The following is a 22,722-nucleotide window of genomic DNA, read 5'->3' on the forward strand; positions in this document are numbered from 1 at the left end:
TGGTAAGGCTGAGACCACCACACACTTCCTGGGGCGCCCTCACCTCCAGGAGGACTGAGTCTGCTACATTACCTTCATTACTTCAGCACCACACGATACTTTACAAAATTATAATCATTCACTTTCTTTGATTTTGACGATTTAAAAATTATTTGAGTATAAAAAAACTCAAACATCTGTTGACTGCCATATAAATCATCAACTTTCATGAAAATTTCAACAGATTTTCTTACCCTCTTAATTTTGAAGAGAAAAACTTGCACAAAGAATAAGGTGACCAAAGAATTTTACTTCATTTCGAGTATTTTACTTTCTGTTATTTTAGTATTGCTGCAGATTATTTCACATCGCCAATTAGACTCATTCCTTCCAGCAGGTGAGGTGAGCCCAGGTTTGTGTCAGGTGAACTCAGCAGGATAGGTGTGACAAGAGGACAGGTGAATCTCTCTCTCTCTCTCTCTCTCTCTCTCTCTCTCTCTCTCTCTCTCTCTCTCTCTCTCTCTCTCTCTGTCTCTCTCATCACTACCAACCATTACCTTATCTTATCTCACTTAATCTACGCTAAAATTATGCCCTCAAGGTGAGCTGCTCATCTACCTGTGTTTTTGTCCAGGTAACTCACGCTTGCCTTGAAAACTCAGGATCCTCTCTTACCCTGTCCCATAGTAGTAGTAGTAGTAGTAGTAGTAGTAGTAGTAGTAGTAGTAGTAGTAGTAGTAGTAGTAGTAGTACGAAGAGGAGGAGAAGGAAAGGGAGGGGAGAAGAGGAGGAGGGCAATACTTATACTGATATAAATACTAGTAATACTAATACTTATAGTAGTGCAAATACTAATACTAATGATTTATTGCTTTCTAAGGGAAGAACTTGAAAGACAAATATTGCTTTTATTGCATCGTGTTCGTCAGTCATTTCTGTTATGTCGTTTGAAGTTGATTTCCAGTCCATTTTCAGTCACTCTTTAAGTCGGTTTCGTGTCCTCTTCAGTGCCAGTCTTGCTTCGTTGTGCTAGTAAAAGGTCCTTTAGTCGCGGTGCTGTGATGTTCTATAGTTCTACAGTCGTGCATTCTTTATATAAACTTACGAAATCCAAGAAGACCTCAAGTGTAAACAAGAACGTATAACTGATAGGAAAACAGAAAGAAAATAAAAGAAGTGAGCTAAAGAATAATCTCTCAAAAATCCCAGGAAAAAATCTCAAAAGAAAACAAAGAAAATCTAGAATGATATCCCAGAAAATCCCTGAAAAACTCATCCTTAAAAAAATATATAAAATTCGGAAAATCATGCAAAACAAAAAAAAAAAAAAAAAAAAAAAAAATCCTCGTAAAATCCCTGGGAAATCAGAATAGAAGATCCCAAAAGAAATTACAGCAAGAGAGTTTCTTTTAAAAATCCCACAAAAAAGAACATGTAATTCATAGGAACGTCATAATCATAACAGGTAATAAAAAAAAAAAAAACCTTTAGAATGAAACAGAACAAAAGCAGAAATAAAAAAAAACTATCTTAAATGAACATAATAACCTAACCTAACTTCACCTAACCTAACCTAACCAAACCTAACTTCACCTAACCTAACCTAACCAAACCTAACTTCACCTAACCTAACCTAACCTAACCTAACCTAACCTAACCAAACCTAACTTCACCTAACCTAACCTAACCAAACCTAACTTCACCTAACCTAACCTAACCTAACCTAACCTAACCTAACCAAACCTAACCTAACCTAACTTCACCTAACCTAACCTAACCAAACCTAACTTCACCTAACCTAACCTAACCAAACCTAACCTAACTTCACCTAACCTAACCTAACCAAACCTAACTTCACCTAACCTAACCTAACCAAACCTAACTTCACCTAACCTAACCTAACCTAACCTAACCTAACCTAACCTAACCAAACCTAACCTAACCTAACTTCACCTAACCTAACCTAACCTAACCTAACTTCACCTAACCTAACTTAACCAAACCTAACCTAACCTAACCAAACCCAACCTAACCTAACTTCACCTAACCTAACCTAACCTAACCAAACCTAACCTAACCTAACTTCACCTATCCTAACCTGACCTAACCAAACCCAAGTTCACCCAAGCTAACCTAACCTAACCAAACCTAACTAACAGGACTCAGACTATCAATTACGGAAGGATACTTAAACATCACCGAAGACAACCCTCAAATTACCGTGTGTTCTTATAGAAAGTAATTAATTCCGAGAGTGTTTAGTGTTCCAATAATCCAAAGTGGCATCTAACTCTCTCTTTTTTCTCTCTCTCTCTCTCTCTCTCTCTCTCTCTCTCTCTCTCTCTCTCTCTCTCTCTCTCTCTCTCTCTCTCTTTCCATCTCTCTCCCAAGGGCACTAAGCCAGGGTCACGTAATGGCGGGCGATACACAGAGGAGTCGTTGAAAAGACGTGCTTAGTTCTCATGGTCCTTTTTTTCCTTCCTTAGATCAGGGTTATGGTGGCGTCGTGCGAACAAGTCAGGGATGTTTGTGAGAGAATAAAGCTTGCACGTGTCATTGTTGTTGGTGTTTTATTGTTTTTACTGTCACTTTCTGTCTCACGGTGATGTCACGAAAGGAGGAGGAAGGAGGAAGAGAAGTGAGAGAGATGGATGGATGGATGGATGGATGAAAGATATGAGAAGAGAGTTAAAAGGAGTTAAAATGAGTTAAAGAACAAAATACGTTAAAATATGTAGATTGGTGATAAACGTTGAGGAAACCAGGAAGATATGCAAAGACAGTAAAGGAAAATTAGGAGAAAAGAGAATAAAAATGTGCAGACGAATGCATGGAAAGAGAAATTAAAGTTAGTACAAAAAGTGAAGAGAAAAACGCAAGAAAAAAAAAAAAAACTATATGATGACTAAAGTAAAGCGAGAAAAGGAAAGTATAAAGAGGAAGGAGAAGAAATGCGAGCGTGAATGAAAGGAAGAGTGATAATTAAAAGAAGAAAAAAAAAGAACGTTAACATAAATATGATAAATGCAGGCGAAAGTAGCAATAACTTAAAAGGAGAGGAAGGAGAATGAAATAAATGAGAAATAGACTAAAATGATAACCAAAAGCAAAGAAGAGAGAGAGAGAGAGAGAGAGAGAGAGAGAGAGAGAGAGAGAGAGAGAGAGAGAGAGAGAGAGAGAGAGAGAGAGTGTGTCACCTGAGAAAAGACTAGAGACGAAGAAGAAGGAAGGAAGGAGTAAAGAATGTACACGAACTGTTAAGAAAAGAAAAATACGAAAAAAAGGAAGTAAGGACTGAAGACAATGATTGAGAGACGAGGAGAGAGTATGAGAAAGAGAGGAAATGATGATAATAAGGAGAGAGGAAGGGAGACGAGAGAGAAGACTGGAGAGGCGGAAGAGGAAGTATAAAAATGTTGCCAAGTTGAAATGAGTGAAATTTTAGGTAGTTTAGTCATCCTGGACCTGTATTTTGAAACCTCTTATACTCTCATACTAACTACTCTTAAAAGCCGCAGAGATGATATGTCAGGTTTTCATGAGGGCTTTTCCCATTGCAGAAGCAGAATACTTGTTCAGTTATCACTAAAACCATGAAAACACTTGAAAACAATTGTAATTCCTCACCAGACCCCTTTAAAAATAGTTGATAAGATGTTGTAATCCTTAAGAATGTGGTTCCTGTTTCCTCGTATGACAGAAATCAGATGGAAATTAAGTGGTTTAGTCACTCTCTTACGATGAATGACGCTGAGATGATCTTGTCAAATTTTTAGGGTGGTAGGGTCAGGTTAGCATGGTCTGGTCAAGGTACTGTGTCTCCAAGGATGGTAGGGTCAGGTTAGCATGGTCTCTGGTCAAGGTACTGTGTCTCCAAGGACGGCAGGGTCAGGTTAGCATGGTCTGGTCAAGATAGAGTGTCTTTCAGGATAGCTAAGTTATGTCAGATCCTCAACCATGTTTAGCAAGGAAGCCTCAAAGGTATTACAAGAAAAATAGCAACACACACCCACACACACTTCTTCACTTGATATACAAGAGCAACAAGGACAAGTATCGAATTTATTCCCTATTATAGAAGAAAAAATAAGTAAAAAATCAATAAGCTCCCAGTTTAGGATAAATAAAGGAAAACGATGAAAAATGCACTTGAAAATAACATAATTCTTCCTTACTTAGAAAAAAGCCAAGGAAAATAAGATACATTTCCTCTCACGAAAAAAGTAAAAAAATAATTCTCCCTTAAGAAAAAAATTAAACAAGATAGCAAACTGAGGTCCCCTACTAAAAAAAACAAACAACAAAAAAAACTATGAGAAAATATAAAAACTATATGACTTCAAAAGGAAAATCCTTTGCAAAGGAAGACGAGAGAGAGAGAGAGAGAGAGAGAGAGAGAGAGAGAGAGAGAGAGAGAGAGAGAGAGAGAGAGAGAGAGAGAGAGAGAGAGAGAGAGAGAAACAATTCCCACTTCAAGCAAAAAAAAAAAAAAAAGAGGAAAACCACAGAAGGGAAAGAAAAATAATGACAAACCACAAATTTGAGGCTTCACGGCTGAACACGGAAGAGGAAAATGAACACAAACAACCAACCAGTCGAGAAAAAAAAAAAAACAAGTCAACAACAATCAACCAATCAACTAGTTAAGTCTCAGTCGTCAGGTAGTTGAGGCAGTTAAGTACTTACTGACGTCATTTCCGATGGCCCCGACTGAGTGGTCCACGACGTCTACCTTGTCTCTGGGGACGCAGCAGGACCAGATCATGCCCCCGGAGCAGAGGTCGATGGGCTTGCTCCCCTGAAACACGCAGGAGACAGAGAGGCCACACTCATACTGGTTGCTCTTGTACCAGCACGTCTGCGGGATGGCTGCAAGGAAGAGAGAAAGCATGGTTAGTTAAATCGTGAAATCCAGGGGGGAGGGATCTTAATCATTGCTTCCTTCTCACTTTAATTAGGAACAGAGAAGAGGGAGTGAAATCTGAGTTGTTCTATGGGGAAAGGTGTGGTGTTGTTACTTCTTGTGTTGATTGGTTAGTTTCATTCATGGTTTAGTGGTTATTGGTGTTATAAGTTGTTAGGTAAGGTAATGATGGTTTACGGTTTTCGGTGTTAAGTTGTGAAGCGAGGTTGTGGTGTACGTGTGGTTAGGTTGTTAAGTTATAAAGCGAGGTTGTTGTGTAAGTATATTAGGTGCTGTTAGGTTGTTAAGTTGTGAAGCGCAGTTGTGGTGTAAGTATTTTAGGTGTTAATTTGTTAAGTAAGGTTACGGTTACGGATTTTAGGTTTTAAGTTGTAAAGTGAATGATCGTGTAGGGAGGAAGTGTATGTGTGGATATTTTGTGAGGTTTGTGTGTGGATGTGATGTGGATGCAGTCTGAATATGGTGTAGTGAACATGCTCGGTCTAGATGTGAATGGTGAGCGAAGTCTGTGGTTATCGTGTGGTGTGCAAGTTACATGTGTACGTGGTGATGGTGACGTTAACAAGTGGATGTGGCGTGATGGGTGTGGATCTGCAGGGCTCAGTGGATCAGGTAATGTAACATAGATATGCCATCACGTCATTCACATCAGTTTTTTATGAATGTGTCTTGAGTGTTGAGATTTGGAACTGTGACTCGCGGTGCCTTACAGTGAACCAGAGGAACCAGTAAAGCATAACAAACAGCAGCCTTGAGCACACAGAACCACACCACGCAACACTACACTGCACTTCTGGCACTGCTACACTAGAACCACAAGGCGCAGCTGCTTCATATACTTCATACACCACAGGATAATGAATCAGGATAGATGCTTCACCACCCCCACCACGCCACAGATAATGATCCAAAGCAAGAGGTAGGAGACAGACAGGCTACGTGCGGAACCTGCTGCATGGAAACAGGTGCGTGTGTAACCTGCGAGGCCCTGGTGCTGCCTGGCGGCGTGTGGGTCGCGTGAGGCGTTCAACAGACTATGGTACAACACCCTCAGGTCCACATTACTCTGTAGCGCCGCGGAGGTCTGCACGGGGGAGGTTTCGAAGTCCTCCACGTGGTCGTCGAGGAAGAGCGAGGTGGACACTTCGTCAGTCGGCGGAGGAAGCTCGGCGTTTGACCCGCTGTAGAAGTCTTCTGGGAATTTCTGTTGTGGCTCCGGCGTGGCACGTGCGAGGTTTACGAGGCCACTGAGGGCGAGGAGGCGTAACACGTGGGGATGCATTTTGGCAGAAAAGCGAGGACTAGTTCAAGGATTAAGACGTCAGTATGCTAGTGATGCCAGCTACACAGCCACAGGGGCATGTCTCTGCGAGGATGTGGCGTGGCGTGATCCTCACCCCAACACGCCCATGTCCCGTGCAGGAAGGGCCGTGTTCAGGTCAGTGCTTCACCAACAAGTACTATCTCGATGTCTGTTCCTTATCCTCAATGCATAAATGTTTCCTTTCCTCCTCAGTGTCGAGTGTCGAGTGTGTGCTTTGGGTATGCTCCCGCCAGGCGCCTCCACCAGCAGCTGAGCCTCTCGCACGCTCTGCTGTGGACGGGGTAGTGGTGCCGAGTGACGTCAGGAGCGGCGAGGCTACAGCAGGATCAGACTCCCACGCTGGTCGGGAGCTGAGCGGCCTCTGAGGGTGCCACCGCGCCGACCCTTCCGCCACCTCGCGCCGCCACGCGGTTGTCAGCTTCTCAAATACATTACATAAAATTTCCAATACTTGCGTTGCGTCCTGCGGGTTGCTGCCTGGGATGTGAAAACCTTGGCCACACTATTCACTCCCTCGGGAACATGACGATGTTAAAACATTTGGAACAGCTTTGGTAAAAGATCAGTGTGTGCCTCTTTGTAGACAATAGAAGCCAAACCAACTGGGCCAGAACACTTTCACTTGTGACAGTGAACACCCCACCCCACCCCGCCCCGCCCCGCCCCGGCAATCCCTTACATCATAAAACGCACGGCGCTTTTTTCGCGATAACGACACCGCTTCTTCGGCAACAACCTTCTCGCGGGCGTCGCGGAAGCGTGTAAGCGTGTAAACGGGGTGCCTCAGATGGTCTTCTCAGGGAAGAGTGACATGATCTGCTCTACTTGCTTCCCTCTGGAGGCAAGGACGAAGCTGGGAGAGGCGGGCTGAAGTTCTGTCACTGCCAGCAGAAGTCCCAAATATTTCGGTGTCTTATCATGATTTTGAGCAGTTGTAAGGAAAGTATTTATTTTTCCAAGAGTATTTTAATGATCGCAGTGATGGTTTAACAGAGTTTATGCATCACCAATGGACAAAATAACATGAGAAGCCCAATAACCATCCCTGTGTCCTTCGAAAATAACGCTTAAGAGAGGCAGAAGCGTTTCAAAATACAGGCCCAGGTATTCCTTCTAAGAGTGATTGATATCTCAAGGCCCCTCACGCGCCGCCATCGTTGCTAACAATGCTTTACTTTCCCGGGGTGTTATCTGGCGTGTTCTCCCTGCGAGTCACACCCCGCGCGTGTTTCAGCCTCGTGCTGCTCCAGCCATGAAAGTCCACATCCGGCAGTTCCTCGCGTGGCGTAAGGACTTTCCCGCTTGACTCTAAAGACTTCACATGTCCTGAAGGTAGAAAGTGGCGGTAGCAAAGGGGAGCAGCGGCGGTTCCCAAGGTCACTGGTCGACACGAGGCAACGAAAGCGACAGTACTGCTACCCCGCTACCTTTCCCTCACCCCTCCTCTCTTCCTCCACTCAGAGCGTTCCGCAGGTGACACAATGGTCCAATCACGGTGACACAACACGGCCAGGTGACGAAAACAGTTAACCTTGCATTCGACCTTTTGTTTTGCATTGATGACACGCTGGCGATGAAAACGGGCTGCCTCTTTATCGCCACTCTCCTCCTCTTCCTTCTCCTCTTCTTCCTCCTCTTCTTCCTCGTTCATTACCACCTAATCCTGTTCCGGTTTCTCTTTCGTTTTTCCTGTTTTTTTTTTCTTTATTCTGTTCCTTCCTGCTCCTCTTCTTTCCTGCCTTGTTATGGTGCCAGTAATCCGGTGAATCAATCAATCATTCTCCTCTTCCTCTTCCTCCTCCTCCTCCTCCTCCTCCTCCTCCTCCTCCTCCTCCTCCTCCTGGTTTTCTTCGGCAGTGTGAGGCGCTGACAAATCACTTAGTGGAAGAAGTAGCGCTGAATTGCTCATATCTATTTCGGTGGAAAGTTATCTATTTTCCCTTCTCCTTTGTTTGGATAGAAACGCATTTTTTTTTTCATTCCGTTCAGTTTTATTTATTGCATTTATTTTTTGTTTGTTGTTTTTTATTTTTGTTCTGTGCCTTAAATTGTCTCATTCTTCTTAGCTTCCTTCTATGTATTACTGTTTTCATCATTTCAGAAGTTTTGCCTCCTAAGTAATTCTCTCTCTCTCTCTCTCTCTCTCTCTCTCTCTCTCTCTCTCTCTCTCTCTCTCTCTCTCTCTCTCTCCCAGATTCCCAGCACGCATCGCTTTAGGTCAAACTTCCATTTACACGAAACTGAAAAAAAGAAGAAACGTAACAAAGTGTGAAAAGCGTGAAAAGAAGACGTTTTTGAAGGATTACTCCGAGCGACGGCGTAAGAAAGACAAGAGGAAGAGGAGGAGGAGGAGGAGGAGGAGGAGGAGGAGGAGGAGGAGGAGGAGGAGGAGGAGGAGGAGGAGGGGGAGGAAAAAGAAGAGCTGCAACAGAAGAATCAAGAGAAAGTGGTTGTATTTTATTTTTACTTATCTATTTACTTTCCTGCATGCTTACTTTTACTGAATGCTTGACTGGATTCCGATGTTCACGTGGATTTTTAAGAGTCACTACCAAAAAGGCGTCATGTTTGATTAAGCTCTTTGTTTACTCTCCTTTGCACACGAAAACTGAGAAGCTGCAACCCAAAATGCAAAAAAGAATAAATAAATAAAGCAAAAAACAAAGAAAATCGATAGAAAAAAAGGAGAGAAAAAGTTGAAGGACAGTTTAGTTTCATATTTGTCTTGATTCGACTCCCAGGAAACAGTTCAAGTCACAGGAAGGGCGAAAAATGGATCAGGGCAGAGAGATCCAGAGTTTACCAGTGAAAAGAATGAAGGTTGATGGCAGTAATGATCAGAGAGAGAGAGAGAGAGAGAGAGAGAGAGAGAGAGAGAGAGAGAGAGAGAGAGAGAGAGAGAGAGAGAGAGAGAGAGAGAGAGATGACTGACGATGATGAGTCTAGTAATCCTAGTGTCTTCCTACAGTGAGGTGATGTGAGTTACGATGACGGTGATAATGGTGATGAAAGCTAAAATCACTATAATTCCAAAACTGTGATGTGATGTATTGCTGTAATGTGTTAATGTGATAATGTAACGCAATTAGTCAATCCTGGGTGTGGCTACTGTGTGTTTGTGTGTCTGTGTGTGTGTGTGTGTGTGTGTGTGTGTGTGTGTGTGTGTGTGTGTGTGTCTGTGTGTGTGTATTGTAGCGTGTTGCAAGGAGCGTGGTGTGCTGTAGTGGTGGTGGTGGTGGTGGTGGTGGTGTTGTGTTGTGTTGTGTCCGGGGGAAAGTGAAAGTACCGTAAGAAGGAACAGGTGGACCGGTGAAGGAGGAGGAGGAGGACGAGGAGGGGGAGGAGAACACAAACACACACACACACACACACACATACAGAAAAAAAAGCAACAAACAGACCCATTGGCTATTACGAAGCAACAATAACAGCAATAACAACAACAACAACAACAACAACAACAACAACAACAACAACAACAACGACAACAACAACAACAACAACAACAACAACAACAACAACAACAACAACAACAACAACAACTACTACTACTACTACTACTACTACAAAGCATCATCAGCGTCAATTTAAGAAAGGAAGACGAAAAGAAGAAGAGGAAGAAGAACAAAAAACAAGAAGAAGAAGAAGAGGAACAAGAGCAAGTACAACAAGACAAGATTAACAAAAAAAAAGAAAACAAGAACAAGAACAACAAGAACAACAAGAACAAGAAGGCAAAAAGAACAAAATATTAAAGAAAGCAAGAGTTAAAAAGAAATATTCTAAAAGTTAAACAAAAACACGATAAACGATCACAAAAAAAATGGGAGGAAAAAAGAATATGAAAAAGATGAATAAAACAAAGTGAAAGGGAGAGAGGGATATCCAGGACGCTAGAGAGAGAAGAGAGGGAGAGAAAGAGAGAAAAAATGAGACAATGTCCGGTTGAGAGTAAGAAAGGGAGAGAGAGAGGAAGGGGGAGGAAAAAGGGGGGAAGGAAAGGGGAAGGAGAACAAAGGAGGGAGGAAGCATGATTGGGGAGGGGAGGGAAGGAATGACGGACGGAATAAGGAAGGAGTGAAGGGGGACGAGGAGTGGGAAGAGGAGGAGATGAAGAGGAGAGAGAGAGAGACAGAGAAGAAAAAGTTCAGAAGAGTGTGAGTAATGAGAGAGAGAGAGAGAGAGAGAGAGAGAGAGAGAAGAGAGAGAGAGAGAGAGAGAGAGAGAGAGAGAGAGAGAGAGAGAGAGAGAGAGAGAGAGAGAGAGAGAGAGAGAGAAGTGGTTGCAGAGAAAGAAAGAAGAGAAAGTTCGAAAAAAAAAAACGTGCAAGGTAAATGAAGAGAGAGAGAGAGAGAGAGAGAGAGAGAGAGAGAGAGAGAGAGAGAGAGAGAGAGAGAGAGAGAGAGAGAGAGAGAGAGAGAGAGAGAGAGAGAGAGAGAGAGAGAGAGAGAGAGAGAGAGAGAAGTGACGAATACTACAGGTCCTCATCTAACCTCTTTTCCACTGCACAACTTCCGGGTTTCAAGGTCGAGAGAGAAAGCGAAGGGATTCCCTCTCCTTTTACCACCTCACTGTGTTTTGGCGTGCTCCCGAGGCCACGAGAAGCAAGAAACTGACACTCTCATCCTTGACCGCTGTTTCAACGCGACGCCTTAAGCAGCAACAGACAAGGGATGAGGAGAACGTGTGTAGCAGTGGATGGAAGGATGAGTGCAGTGGTGAGATCAGGATGGCATTGATGAGCAAAAGGGAAAGAGAAAAAGGAAGCAAAAGCAGGTTGTAGGTTACGAGTCTGTGCAATAACAAACAACTAAGGGATGAGGAGAGCGTGTGTAGCAGTGGATGGAGGGATGAGTGCAGTGGGGAGATCAGGGTGGCATCGGTGAGCAAAAATGGAGACAGGGAGTGAAGTAAATTGTAGGTTACTAGTCTATGCTGCATTGTGTCAGGTTGTTAGTTGGGTTTGCAAGTCATATTCTTCGTTAGTTAAGTTATGGTTTTACAATTTTTCGTCGGTCAAGTTGCATGTTATGATTCTACATCGTTTTCTTGGTAAGTGATGTTATAAGTTAGGATTATAAGCATTGTCGCTCGTAGATAAGTTTGGAAGTCAAAATTCTAAGTGGTATTATTCGTAAATTAGATAACTTACAATCTTATCCTAGATTCTTCGTAAGTCAAGTTGTAAGTTACGAATCTACAAGGTTTTCTTTGTAAATAAGGTTATAAATTAATATTCATGATCCCCAAGCTAAAAATCTAAGTGTTATTCTTAGCAAATAAGGTAAGTTACGATTTTATCCAAGATTTTTCACAGGTAAAATTCTTAGTTATGAATCTACTTGGCATTCTTCGTAAAATTAGATTATAAATTAGTATTCTACGTAGTCCTGTTAGGAACCCTCGCTGTGTGTTACGTGACGGTGTTCTGCTTCCATTGTGTTCGTGATGTGAGAGGGAAAAGAAGTGTGCAAATGTCGGGTGAAGGTGAAAGAAAGTTATTAATGTGTCCTGGTCATCATGGAGTGGTACGGGTACTGCCAATAAGAGCCCAGGTGAAAGTAAGTAAATCTAGTTGAGTCATTCCTCGTTCATTGCTCTGCTTTCTTTTAGCATTTCTTTAGGGTTTATGAACTTGCTTTGTGGGGTAAAGAGTAATACAACAACAACAACAACAACAACAACAACAACAACAACAACAACAACAACAACAACAACAACAACAACAACAACAACAACAACAACAACAACAACAACAACAACAACAACAACAACAACAACAACAACAACAACAACAACAACAACAACAACAACAACAACAACAACAACAACAACAACAACAACAACAACAACAACAACAACAACAACAACAACAACAACAACAACAACAACAACAACAACAACAACAACAACAACAACAACAACAACAACAACAACAACAACAACAACAACAACAACAACAACAACAACAACAACAACAACAACAACAACAACAACAACAACAACAACAACAACAACAACAACAACAACAACAACAACAACAACAACAACAACAACAACAACAACAACAACAACAACAACAACAACAACAACAACAACAACAACAACAACAACAACAACAACAACAACAACAACAACAACAACAACAACAACAACAACAACAACAACAACAACAACAACAACAACAACAACAACAACAACAACAACAACAACAACAACAACAACAACAACAACAACAACAACAACAACAACAACAACAACAACAACAACAACAACAACAACAACAACAACAACAACAACAACAACAACAACAACAACAACAACAACAACAACAACAACAACAACAACAACAACAACAACAACAACAACAACAACAACAACAACAACAACAACAACAACAACAACAACAACAACAACAACAACAACAACAACAACAACAACAACAACAACAACAACAACAACAACAACAACAACAACAACAACAACAACAACAACAACAACAACAACAACAACAACAACAACAACAACAACAACAACAACAACAACAACAACAACAACAACAACAACAACAACAACAACAACAACTACTACTACTACTACTACTACTACTACTACTACTACTACTACTACTACTACTACTACTACTACTACTAACACTACTGCTATCAACACCACCAACACCAAGAAGAAGAAGCAGAACAACAACAACAACAACAACAACAACAACAACAACAACAACAACAACAACAAGACCACCAACACCACCACTACCACCACCACCACCACCACCACCACCACCAACAACAACAACAACAACAACACCAACAACCACAACAACATACCACACCAAGCACCATTTCAAACAACACTGCATTTAAAGATTAAGCAAATAACTCAAAACGAAACCTATATTCTTTTCACGCCCACAGCACCGCGCAAATACTGAGCAAGTTTTCACTCAATTTCAAAACCACAAATGTATAAAACCGCTTTATCAGGAGGAGTGGTTGTGGTGATCATTAGTAAGAGGAAGAGGAGGAGGAGGAGGAGGAAGAGGAGGAGGAGGAGGAGAAGGAGGAAAAAGTAAGAGAAGGGGAGATTAGGAGGAGGAGGAGGAATACAATGGAATACAAAGGAAAGAACAGACATGAACAGCCCTATTGGGTCTAATGAGGCTGCCTGTATGATTATGCTACCACTACAGATTCTGAGTTAAAGCCAAAAGGGCAACAAGATTCAAGGAAAAAAAAAAAAAGCACAGAGGGAGAGTCATAGAATGTGACAGGAAAGGGTGAAAGAGAAACATGGTGCTCTATCTAGTTCTAAAAAAAAAATAAATAAATAAATAAATAAAATAAAATAAAAATAAAAATACATGCAGGAGTGAAGTACGTTTTTGATGGGTTAATGCAAGGTGCTCGTCTAACCTGTGTTTAAAAATTTCTATCGTGTTACTGTCAACTACATGTGTTGGGAAAGAATTCCAAACATTTACAACTCTATTAAAAAAAATAGTGTTTAGCTTCATCTGATCTGAAGTGTTTAGCTGTTACCTTATAGCTGTTATTACGAGTGGTGTTGGTTGTATCAATGGTTAGATACTTGTTTATGTTAACGTTATCAAAGCCGCGAAACATTTTAAATATCTCTATTAAGTTCCCTCGCATCCTTCGCTTCTCTAGACTGAACAAATTTAACTCCCTTAAACGCTCCTCACATGTTTTGTTTGGCAGTCACGGGATCATCTTGGTAGCTTTTCTTTGTACTCTCTCCAGCTTGTCTATACCTATCCTGTAATAGGGTGACCAAAACTGAATGCAGTATTGAAGATGAGGATCGGACAAGCACATTAAACAAAGTGAGGATCACGCTTTTCTGACTTGAATTCAAAGATCCCACCAATAAACTCAACCAATTTATTCGCTGTTTTAACTATTTCCGAGCAGTGTTTACTCGATTTGAGGTCTGAGGTAACCGTTACACTTAAGTCTTTCTCTTCATTTACCTTGACAAGCTTGGAGCCGTTCACTGAGTAATTTACACGATCATTATTACTACTCGTACTTATGTGCAACACTTTACATTTATCAACATTGAAACTCATCTGCCACCTGTCTAACCAAGTGACTAAGCGGTCGAGGTCGGATTGTAGTTTCCTTTTGCCATCTGTTGTAACTGCTTTATTCATTATTTACTATCATCAGCGAACTTTGATAATTTACAGGCGAGGCGCTCATCGATATCGTCAACATAGATAAGGGAAAGAACAAGACCGAGTGCAGATCCCTGTGGTACACCGCTTAAAACTTCTCGCCAGTTTGAAGATTTTCCCATTTATAACGACGTGTTGCTTTCCCTCAGAGCCAGTCTTCCAGACATTTGAGAATTTTGCCATCTATACCGTGTGACTTTAATTTACTTAGTAGACGCCTATGGGGAACTTTGTCAAACGCTTTTTGAAAGTCCAGGTATACTACATCTACTGCCTTTGTCTCATCATAAATGGTGAAAACGTTAAAAAAGTCGAGCAGTTTGTTAAGCAAGAGCGTCTACTTCGAAAACCGTGCTGTGAGTCATTGGTTAGATCGTTTACTTCTAGAAAGTTCACTAAATTATTGCATATCACAGTTTCCATTAATTTACACACTACAGATGTGAGGCTAATGGGTCTGTAGTTACTCGGGAGTGATTTGTCGCCTTTCTTATGTATGGTGGTAACGTTAGCTAACTAATGAGGAGGAGGAGGAGGGAGGAGGAGGAGGAGGAGGAGGAGGAGAAGGGCTAAGAAAAGTAAGAGATAGAGGAGCAAGAGGAAGAGGAAGAAGAAAAGAATGCCATAATAGATGGGATTAATTGACCAATAACAACAGGAGGAGGCAGTAGACACCTGCCGAAACGATAATTACTCCCAGTGAGGTCTAAAGCACTGTTCAGGGGGTGCTGTGAACTTATCATTAAACCCAGCTGTGACCTCATTCGCCGTCTAAGATCTAATTTTCAATCTGTAAAACACCACCTTTCCTCTTCTAAACCTCATCTTCTTTTCCTCACTGAAACTCAGGTGTCTGAGGCAACTGACAGTAGCCCTTTTCTGTTCCCTCCTACTTTCTCAATCCTCATTTTCGATTCAAAGCTGGATATTGCGTTTATGTGCGCAATGACTTAACCTGTTCTCGTGCCCACGCTCTTGAATCTTCCGAGTTTTCCACCATCTGGCTACGACTACAGAGTCACTCTCAAACTAAATTTATCTGTGCTGTATACCTTTCTCCTAACTCCTTTGACTATACGAAATTCTTTGACTACTTAACTTCCAAAGTGGAGCACATTCTGACCCTCTTCCCTTATGCAGAGATCTCTGTTCTTGGAGACTTCAATGTTCACCACCAGCTTTGGCTTTCCTCTCCCTTCATTGACCATCCTGGTGAACTAGCCTTCAACTTTGTTATCCTCCACGACCTAGAGCAATTGGTGCAACACCCTACCTGTATCCCTGACCGTCTTGGAGATACGCCCAACATTCTTGACCTTTTCCTGACCTCTAATCTTTCTGCTTATGCTGTCACCCTTTCTTCTCCGTTGGGCTCCTCCGATCACAATCTCATATCTGTATCTTGTCATATCGCTCCAATCCCTCCTCAGGATCCCTCTAAGCGAAGGTGCCTCTGGTGTTTTGCCTCTGCTAGTTGGGGGGACCTGAGGAGATATTTTGCTGATTTTCCTTAGAATGACTACTGCTTCCGTGTCAGAGACCCGTCTTTGTGTGCTGAGCGCATAACAGAGGCGATAGTGTCTGGCATGGAGGCGTACAATCCTCACTCTTTTTCTCGACCTAAACCTTCTAAATCTTTTTTTAAACACAGCTTGTTCTCGTGCTATACATGATAAAGAGGTGGCCCACAAAAGGTACTTAAGCCTTCCATCACCAGAATCTCATGTACTTTATATTTATGCCCGGAACAATGCCAAGTCTGTTCTCCAACTAGCTAAAAACTCCTTCATTAACAGAAAGTGTCAAAACATTTCAAGATCTAACTCCCCTCGTGATTTCTGGCATCTAGCCAAAAATATCTCCAATAACATTGCTTCTTCTTCTTTCTCTCCTTTATTTCAACCAGATGGCACCACTGCTATCACATCTATTTCTAAAGCTGAACTCTTCGCTCAAACCTTTGCTAAAAACTCTATCTTGGACGATTCTGGGCTTGTTCCTCCCTCTCCCCCCACCATCTGACTACTTCATGCTACCTATTAAAATTCTTCGCAATGATGTTTTCCACGCCCTTGCTGGTCTAAACCTTCGGAAGACTTATGGATCTGATGGGGTCCCTCCTATTGTTCTCCAAAACTGTGCCTCCGTGCTTGCACCATGTCTAGTCAAACTCTTTCAGCTCTGTCTGTCAACATCTACCTTTCCTTCTTGCTGGAAGTTTGCCTACATTCAGCCTGTTCCTAAAAAGGGTGACCGTTCTAATCCCTCAAACTACCGTTCTATTGCTTTAATTTCCTGCCTATCTAAAGTTTTTGAATCTATCCTCAACAGGAAGATTCTTAAACATCTATCACTTCACAAACTTCTATCTGATCGCCAGTATGGGTTCCGTCAAGGCCGCTCTACTGGTGATCTTCTGGCTTTCCTTACTGAGTCTTGGTCATCCTCTTTTAGAGATTTTGGTGAAACTTTTGCTGTTGCCTTGGACATATCAAAAGCCTTTGATAGAGTCTGGCACAAAGCTTTATTTCCAAACTACCCTCCTACGGTTTCTATTCTTCTCTCTGTAACTTCATCTCAAGTTTCCTTTCTGACCGTTCTATTGCTGCTGTGGTAGACGGTCACTGTTCTTCTCCTAAATCTATTAACAGTGGTGTTCCTCAGGGTTCTGTCCTGTCACCCACTCTCTTCTTATTACTCATTAATGATCTTCTAAACCAAACTTCTTGTCCTATCCACTCCTACGCTGATGATACCACCCTGCACTTTTCCACGTCTTTTCATAGACATCCAACCCTTCAGGAGGTAAACATTTCAAACAGGGAAGCCACAAAACGCCCGACTTCTGATCTTTCTAAAATTTCTGATTGGGGCAGAGCAAACTTGGTATTGTTCAATGCCTCAAAAACTCAATTCCTCCATCTATCAACTAGACACAACCTTCCAGACAACTATCCCCTCTTCTTCATTGACACTCAACTGTCCCCCTCTTCAACACTGAACATCCTCGGTCTGTTCTATATTTATAATCTGAACTGGAAACTTCACATCTCATCTCTAGCTAAAACAGCTTCTATGAAGTTAGGTGTTCTGAGACGTCCCAGCCAGTTTTTCTCATCCCCCCCCCCCCAGTTGCTAATTCTGTACAAGGGCCTTATCCGTCCATGTATGGAGTATGCTTCACATGTATGGGGGGGATTCCACTCATACTGCTCTTCTAGACAGGGTGGAATCAAAAGCTTTTCGTCTCATTAACTCCTCTCCTCTAACTGACTGTCTTCAGCCTCTCTCACCGCCGCAATGTTGCATCTCTAGCTGTCTTCTACCGCTATTTTCATGCTAACTGCTCTTCTGATCTTGCTAACTGCATGCCTCCCCTCCTCCCGCGGCCTCGCTGTACAAGACTTTCTTCTTTCTCTCACCCCCTATTCTGTCCACCTCTCTAACGCAAGAGTTAACCAGTATTCTCAATCTGGAACTCCCTGCCTGCTTCTGTATTTCCACCTTCCTATGACTTGAATTACTTCAAGAGGGAGGTTTCAAGACACTTATGCATCAATTTTTTACTACTGCTTTGACCCTTTTATGGGACTGGCATCTCAGTGGGCATTTTTTTTATTTATTGGATTTTTGTTGCCCTTGGCCAGTGTCCCTCCTACATAAAAAACAACAACAACAACAACAACCACTACTACTTTTACCACCACCACCACCACCACCACCACCACCACTACAACCAAGTTTCCGCGTTACCATAAAACCCCTTTCAAGATTCTTTACATCACCAACAGCCAGTATTTTACGTTACTATACCACCACGCTGCTGGATCTTCCCGTTACTGCAAGACCGCGTTACCTAGAACCGGGAAGAGCCACTGTGCGCGCGAAGACGGTAAAGAGTGGCGCAACGTGAAGACCAGAATGACAAGTATAATTCTGCCTTAATCTCTCTTGACGGAAGGCAAATAAAAGGGTGAAAGGCACGTGTTGTAAAGTGCGGAGCAGAGACGAAAGGTGAGGGAAAGGGAAGCAAAGGGGACTAGTTAAGCTGGTGAGGGTGGAAAGTGTGTGTGTCTGTGTGTGTGTGTGTGTGTGTGTGAAAGGAGTGGAGTTTGGGATACGTGTGAATGCGTTGTTGATTATACGTGGTGTGAAGGGGTGGTGTGGTGGAGGGAGGTGGAGTGTGGTGGTGTTGTAAGGAAAGGAGTAGGTGTAGGTGGTGTTGTGGTGTTTTATTGTGGAGTGGTGGTTGTGGTGGTAGTGGTCACTGGTAAGGGTAAATGAGGAAGTAAAGGAGGTGGAGATAGAGATGGCTGTGGTGTTCATTGAGGAGGAGGAGGAGGAGGAGGAGGAGGAGGAGGGTGCCATATGAGATGAAAAAAAAAAAAAAACTGTTTCCACTACAACATCTACAATAACAACAACAACAAAAACAACAACAACACCTATAACTACTACTACTACCACCACCACCACCACCACCACCACAACAACAACAACAAAAGCAACAACAACTCTTCACAATTCCATGTAGTACTAATTAGCATCACTCAGGTGAGTACGTACATTTATTTACCTGTAACTTGACACACTTTCTCCCCCATACCCTCTCCCCTTCTCCCTTTTTTTCTCCCATTCACATTCCCTTTGGCTGTCACCCCTCCCCTCTCCAGCTGACGGCATTGGGGTGACTCAGCTTAAACACACGCTCCCATCACAACCACAAACCCCACGGGCACATCCCTCCTCTTATCTCCCCCTCACCCCAGGCACACCCCTAGTCACCCCCACCACACCCCACGACACTTGTATTTCCGGGTGAAGTGGAAACACAAATTGAGGACATTTTTTTTCTTCCTTCTTTGTTGTTTTACTTCCTTATTTACTTTTTGTTTGTGTTTTGATTATATTTGGGATTTTTATTCATCTTGAATTATTTTTCTTTTTTTTTTTTTTTTTTTTGCCTTTTCGTGTTTTTTATGTATTTTAAATTTGCCTTTATTTTTATTTTTATTCTATTAGTTTTATTTCTGTATTTTTCATGTGTGTGTGTGTGTGTGTGTGTGTGTGTGTGTGTGTTTTATCTCGCTTTCCTCTCTGTATAGCTTGAAGTGATTTTTTTTTATTTATTTTGTATTAGCTCACAATACATATTTAGTCTGTATTTTTAACTTTTACCTAATGGTGTTTTTACGTTCCCAAAACTCAGTGATTTCCTTTGTTGCCTTTGTTAGTAAAAAAAACTATTCATAATCTATTCTTCGTTCTTTATGTGTGTGATGATCTTTTTTCGCTAACACTACACACCTCAATGTCATTTCCGAACACAACCCTTGATTCCAGGTAAACATTATTATTTTATTTATTTTTTTTCACGACTCGCAGAAGAAAGTGACTAATCCGACATTTTTTGTTATATAATTCGCGGGTTTTAATAATACTACACACCATCTTATTTCCTGTTATATCCTTTACTTCCACAGAAACGGAAATGACTCAGCCTCAATTGTATATTCTGAGGATGACCGGCTGACACATTTAGACGCGTATTCTGAAACGCTTTGCTCTTTCACCACTGCAATTTACAAAGACCACAGAGATAATTATCCGCGTTCTAAAATGTTTCTTCTGTTAAAAATGTAGAAATCGTATAATCTGCCGCTAGAACCGTAAAAACACCTTTAAAGACCCGTGTAACTTGAACTACACGTAAAACCCTTTTGAAAATAGTGGAGGTGCGGCGCAGAAGTGTTTCAGAATATAGTCCTTAATGCGTCGAAACAACAGATTCACATTGTGCTGCACTTTGAGGTGTTTTCTGAGTGTTGCTGAGGTCAGACCGACACGAAATACCTGGCAGACCCACGAGGAAGACGCAGCACACTCACACACACCTGCCTCAGCCACATATGGACCCCAGGAGGAACAGCAGGTGTGGGGCACGAGAGACAAATTAAAGGTTCGTGTTTAGTTTCACTCTCAGGTGACAATGCTTTATTGGCGCATTCATTCAGTTCGTTCTGGTATCAAAGTTTAGTTAGTAATGTGGTAAACCTGTATTGCTTCTAAAGGAAATGCTTCCTTATATAGCAACTGTAAAAAAAGAGATAATAATAAAATAAACACACACACACACACACACACACACACACACACACACACACACACACACACACCAATAAAATAACACATCTTAATAATTGCTTTACTAATTAACTACCTATATGTGTAAAGGAATGTTAAGGGCGAAAAAAAAAAAAAAAGATTTTGAATTAGTTGAAACACAACCAGCGTAATTATCACAACCCGAGTAGAAGCAGAGAATTGGGAAGAGCATATAACGTTTTACAAGTAATACAAGTAATTGCCACGTGCAGACCAACTGGCTTACTGTAGTTACCGTACGTATGTTTTTACGTTTTATTATGTAGGTAAGGATTAAGTGACTGTAACTACAATGGCTATGATTGTGTGTTGTACTTGTAGCTCAACATGAAGAGAAAAAAAAAAGATAACCTAACATAGCTATACGTATATACAGATAAGAAAATAAAATAAATAAATAAATAGATAAAAATTACCTACACGTTTTCGAAAAGATGATATATAAACAATGCCATAGTAAATGATAAACTCAGGTATGGATGGGGCAAGATTATAATAGTTTAATGGCATAAAAAAGGATGATATATAGATGCTAATATACGAAGAGGGTCCACGTTAATTAGGATGATTAGGTACAAAGAAAGGTATGTCTGCAGGTGTGTGTGTGTGTGTGTGTGTGTGTGTGTGTGTGTGTGTGTGTGTGATAAAAACAATACAGGCGTAGACAAGTTCAAAACACGCAGGTGTGGAGCAAACAAATAAAAGAGGAGAATGTGACAAGTGACGACACAGACAGATTATAGCGTGAAGTGTGATAAAACTCTCTCTCTCTCTCTCTCTCTCTCTCTCTCTCTCTCTCTCTCTCTCTCTCTCGAGTTGGCATTTGCTGTCGTTGTCGTGTGTGTGTGAGAGAGAGAGAGAGAGAGAGAGAGAGAGAGAGAGAGAGAGAGAGAGAGAGAGAGAGAGCGCCTCCTTCATCACCGCTTCAAAGCAAAAATACGTACAAGAAATTGACGGGAAAGAGAACAATAATTGCCTTTCATTTTCTTAACAAATCTGAGCCACAGTGAGCAAGACAATGGTTTACGACGCTGCTCTTCAGTTTCTTTCGTTTATAAACTTAGTACAGAGGAAAAGGAAGAAGAGGAAGAGGTGAGAATTATTAACACTAAGAATGTGTTTATAAATCTAGCATAACCTGATAATGAGGGGGATGAAAGCAGAAGGAAACAATAGGAAGTTTGAAGTGGGTCTCTCTCTCTCTCTCTCTCTCTCTCTCTCTCTCTCTCGGTAAAAGTGTGGGTGTTTCTACATCGTTCATTTCGTTGGCTGGTAAATATGCAAAACACACACACACACACACACACACACACGCACACACACTGTTACATATGACTGCACTAAGTACCTGCCATGTGCGTTGAATAATGAGGAATAATCAAAGGAAAACCCCAAGCCACCACAACCACCACCACTACCACCACCACAACACACGATGACAGTTCCCCTATTAAGCTTCCAAAGACTCGCCTGGGATTCACCTGAGCCATTATCAATTAAAAGCACGCCGCCTTATTCTCTTATCTCCCCCGAGGCGTATCTTGGTGCTAGAATTTATACATGTAGTGCCAGAAGTAATGTATCTCTTTATCTTTACTGCTCTCTCTCTCACTCTCTCTCTCTCTCTGATCATCACCTTCCTCCTTTATTCTTGTTCCCATAATTACTCTCTTTTCTCATGCTTTCGTCTTTGCTCTCCTTCTTTCTCTATTCTGTTTGCCATGTCTTCCCTTCTTCCTTCCTTTATCTCTTCTTTCCTCTTCACCACTTTCTATCAACAGCACTCCTCTCTCTCTCTCTCTCTCTCTCTCTCCGGCGTGTGGCAAGTGGAGCATTAGTCTCGCTCCGGTGTGAGGGGAAACAAATGACGGGTGAAGAAGTAAAATTGAGCATCGGTTTACGTATCAGTGAGATTTCGTTCACTGATTGCAGCGATAAATCTTGCTGATCATCTGCTGTGTTCTGGGGGTCGTTATTGCTGTTTTTATTGTTATTGTTGTGGTTATTGGTATTGGTATCGTTATTTTTATTGTTGTTGTTGTTGTTATTATTATTATTATTATTATTATTATTATTATTATTATTATTAGTACCACCACCACCACCACCACCACCACT

General features: G+C 41.6%; 1 protein-coding gene across 7 annotated transcripts in view; it reads right to left on the reverse strand.

The window, feature by feature from the left end:
- LOC135089251 (serine proteinase stubble-like) overlaps window positions 1-22,722 on the reverse strand; it is a 113,945-nt gene that overhangs the window by 42,463 nt on the left and 48,760 nt on the right. For 5 of the 7 annotated variants that reach the window (XM_063984694.1, XM_063984696.1, XM_063984699.1 and 2 more), the window contains exon 4: window positions 4,666-4,848. In XM_063984694.1, the coding sequence (XP_063840764.1) occupies window positions 4,666-4,848 (183 nt within the window). Of the gene's footprint in view, window positions 1-4,665; window positions 4,849-5,881; window positions 6,910-22,722 lie in introns of those variants that run through there. The other 2 variants (XM_063984697.1, XM_063984698.1) reach the window with 2 other exon arrangements.

This window comes from Scylla paramamosain, chromosome 32 (assembly GCF_035594125.1).
Source record: "Scylla paramamosain isolate STU-SP2022 chromosome 32, ASM3559412v1, whole genome shotgun sequence".
NCBI lineage: Eukaryota > Metazoa > Arthropoda > Malacostraca > Decapoda > Portunidae > Scylla > Scylla paramamosain.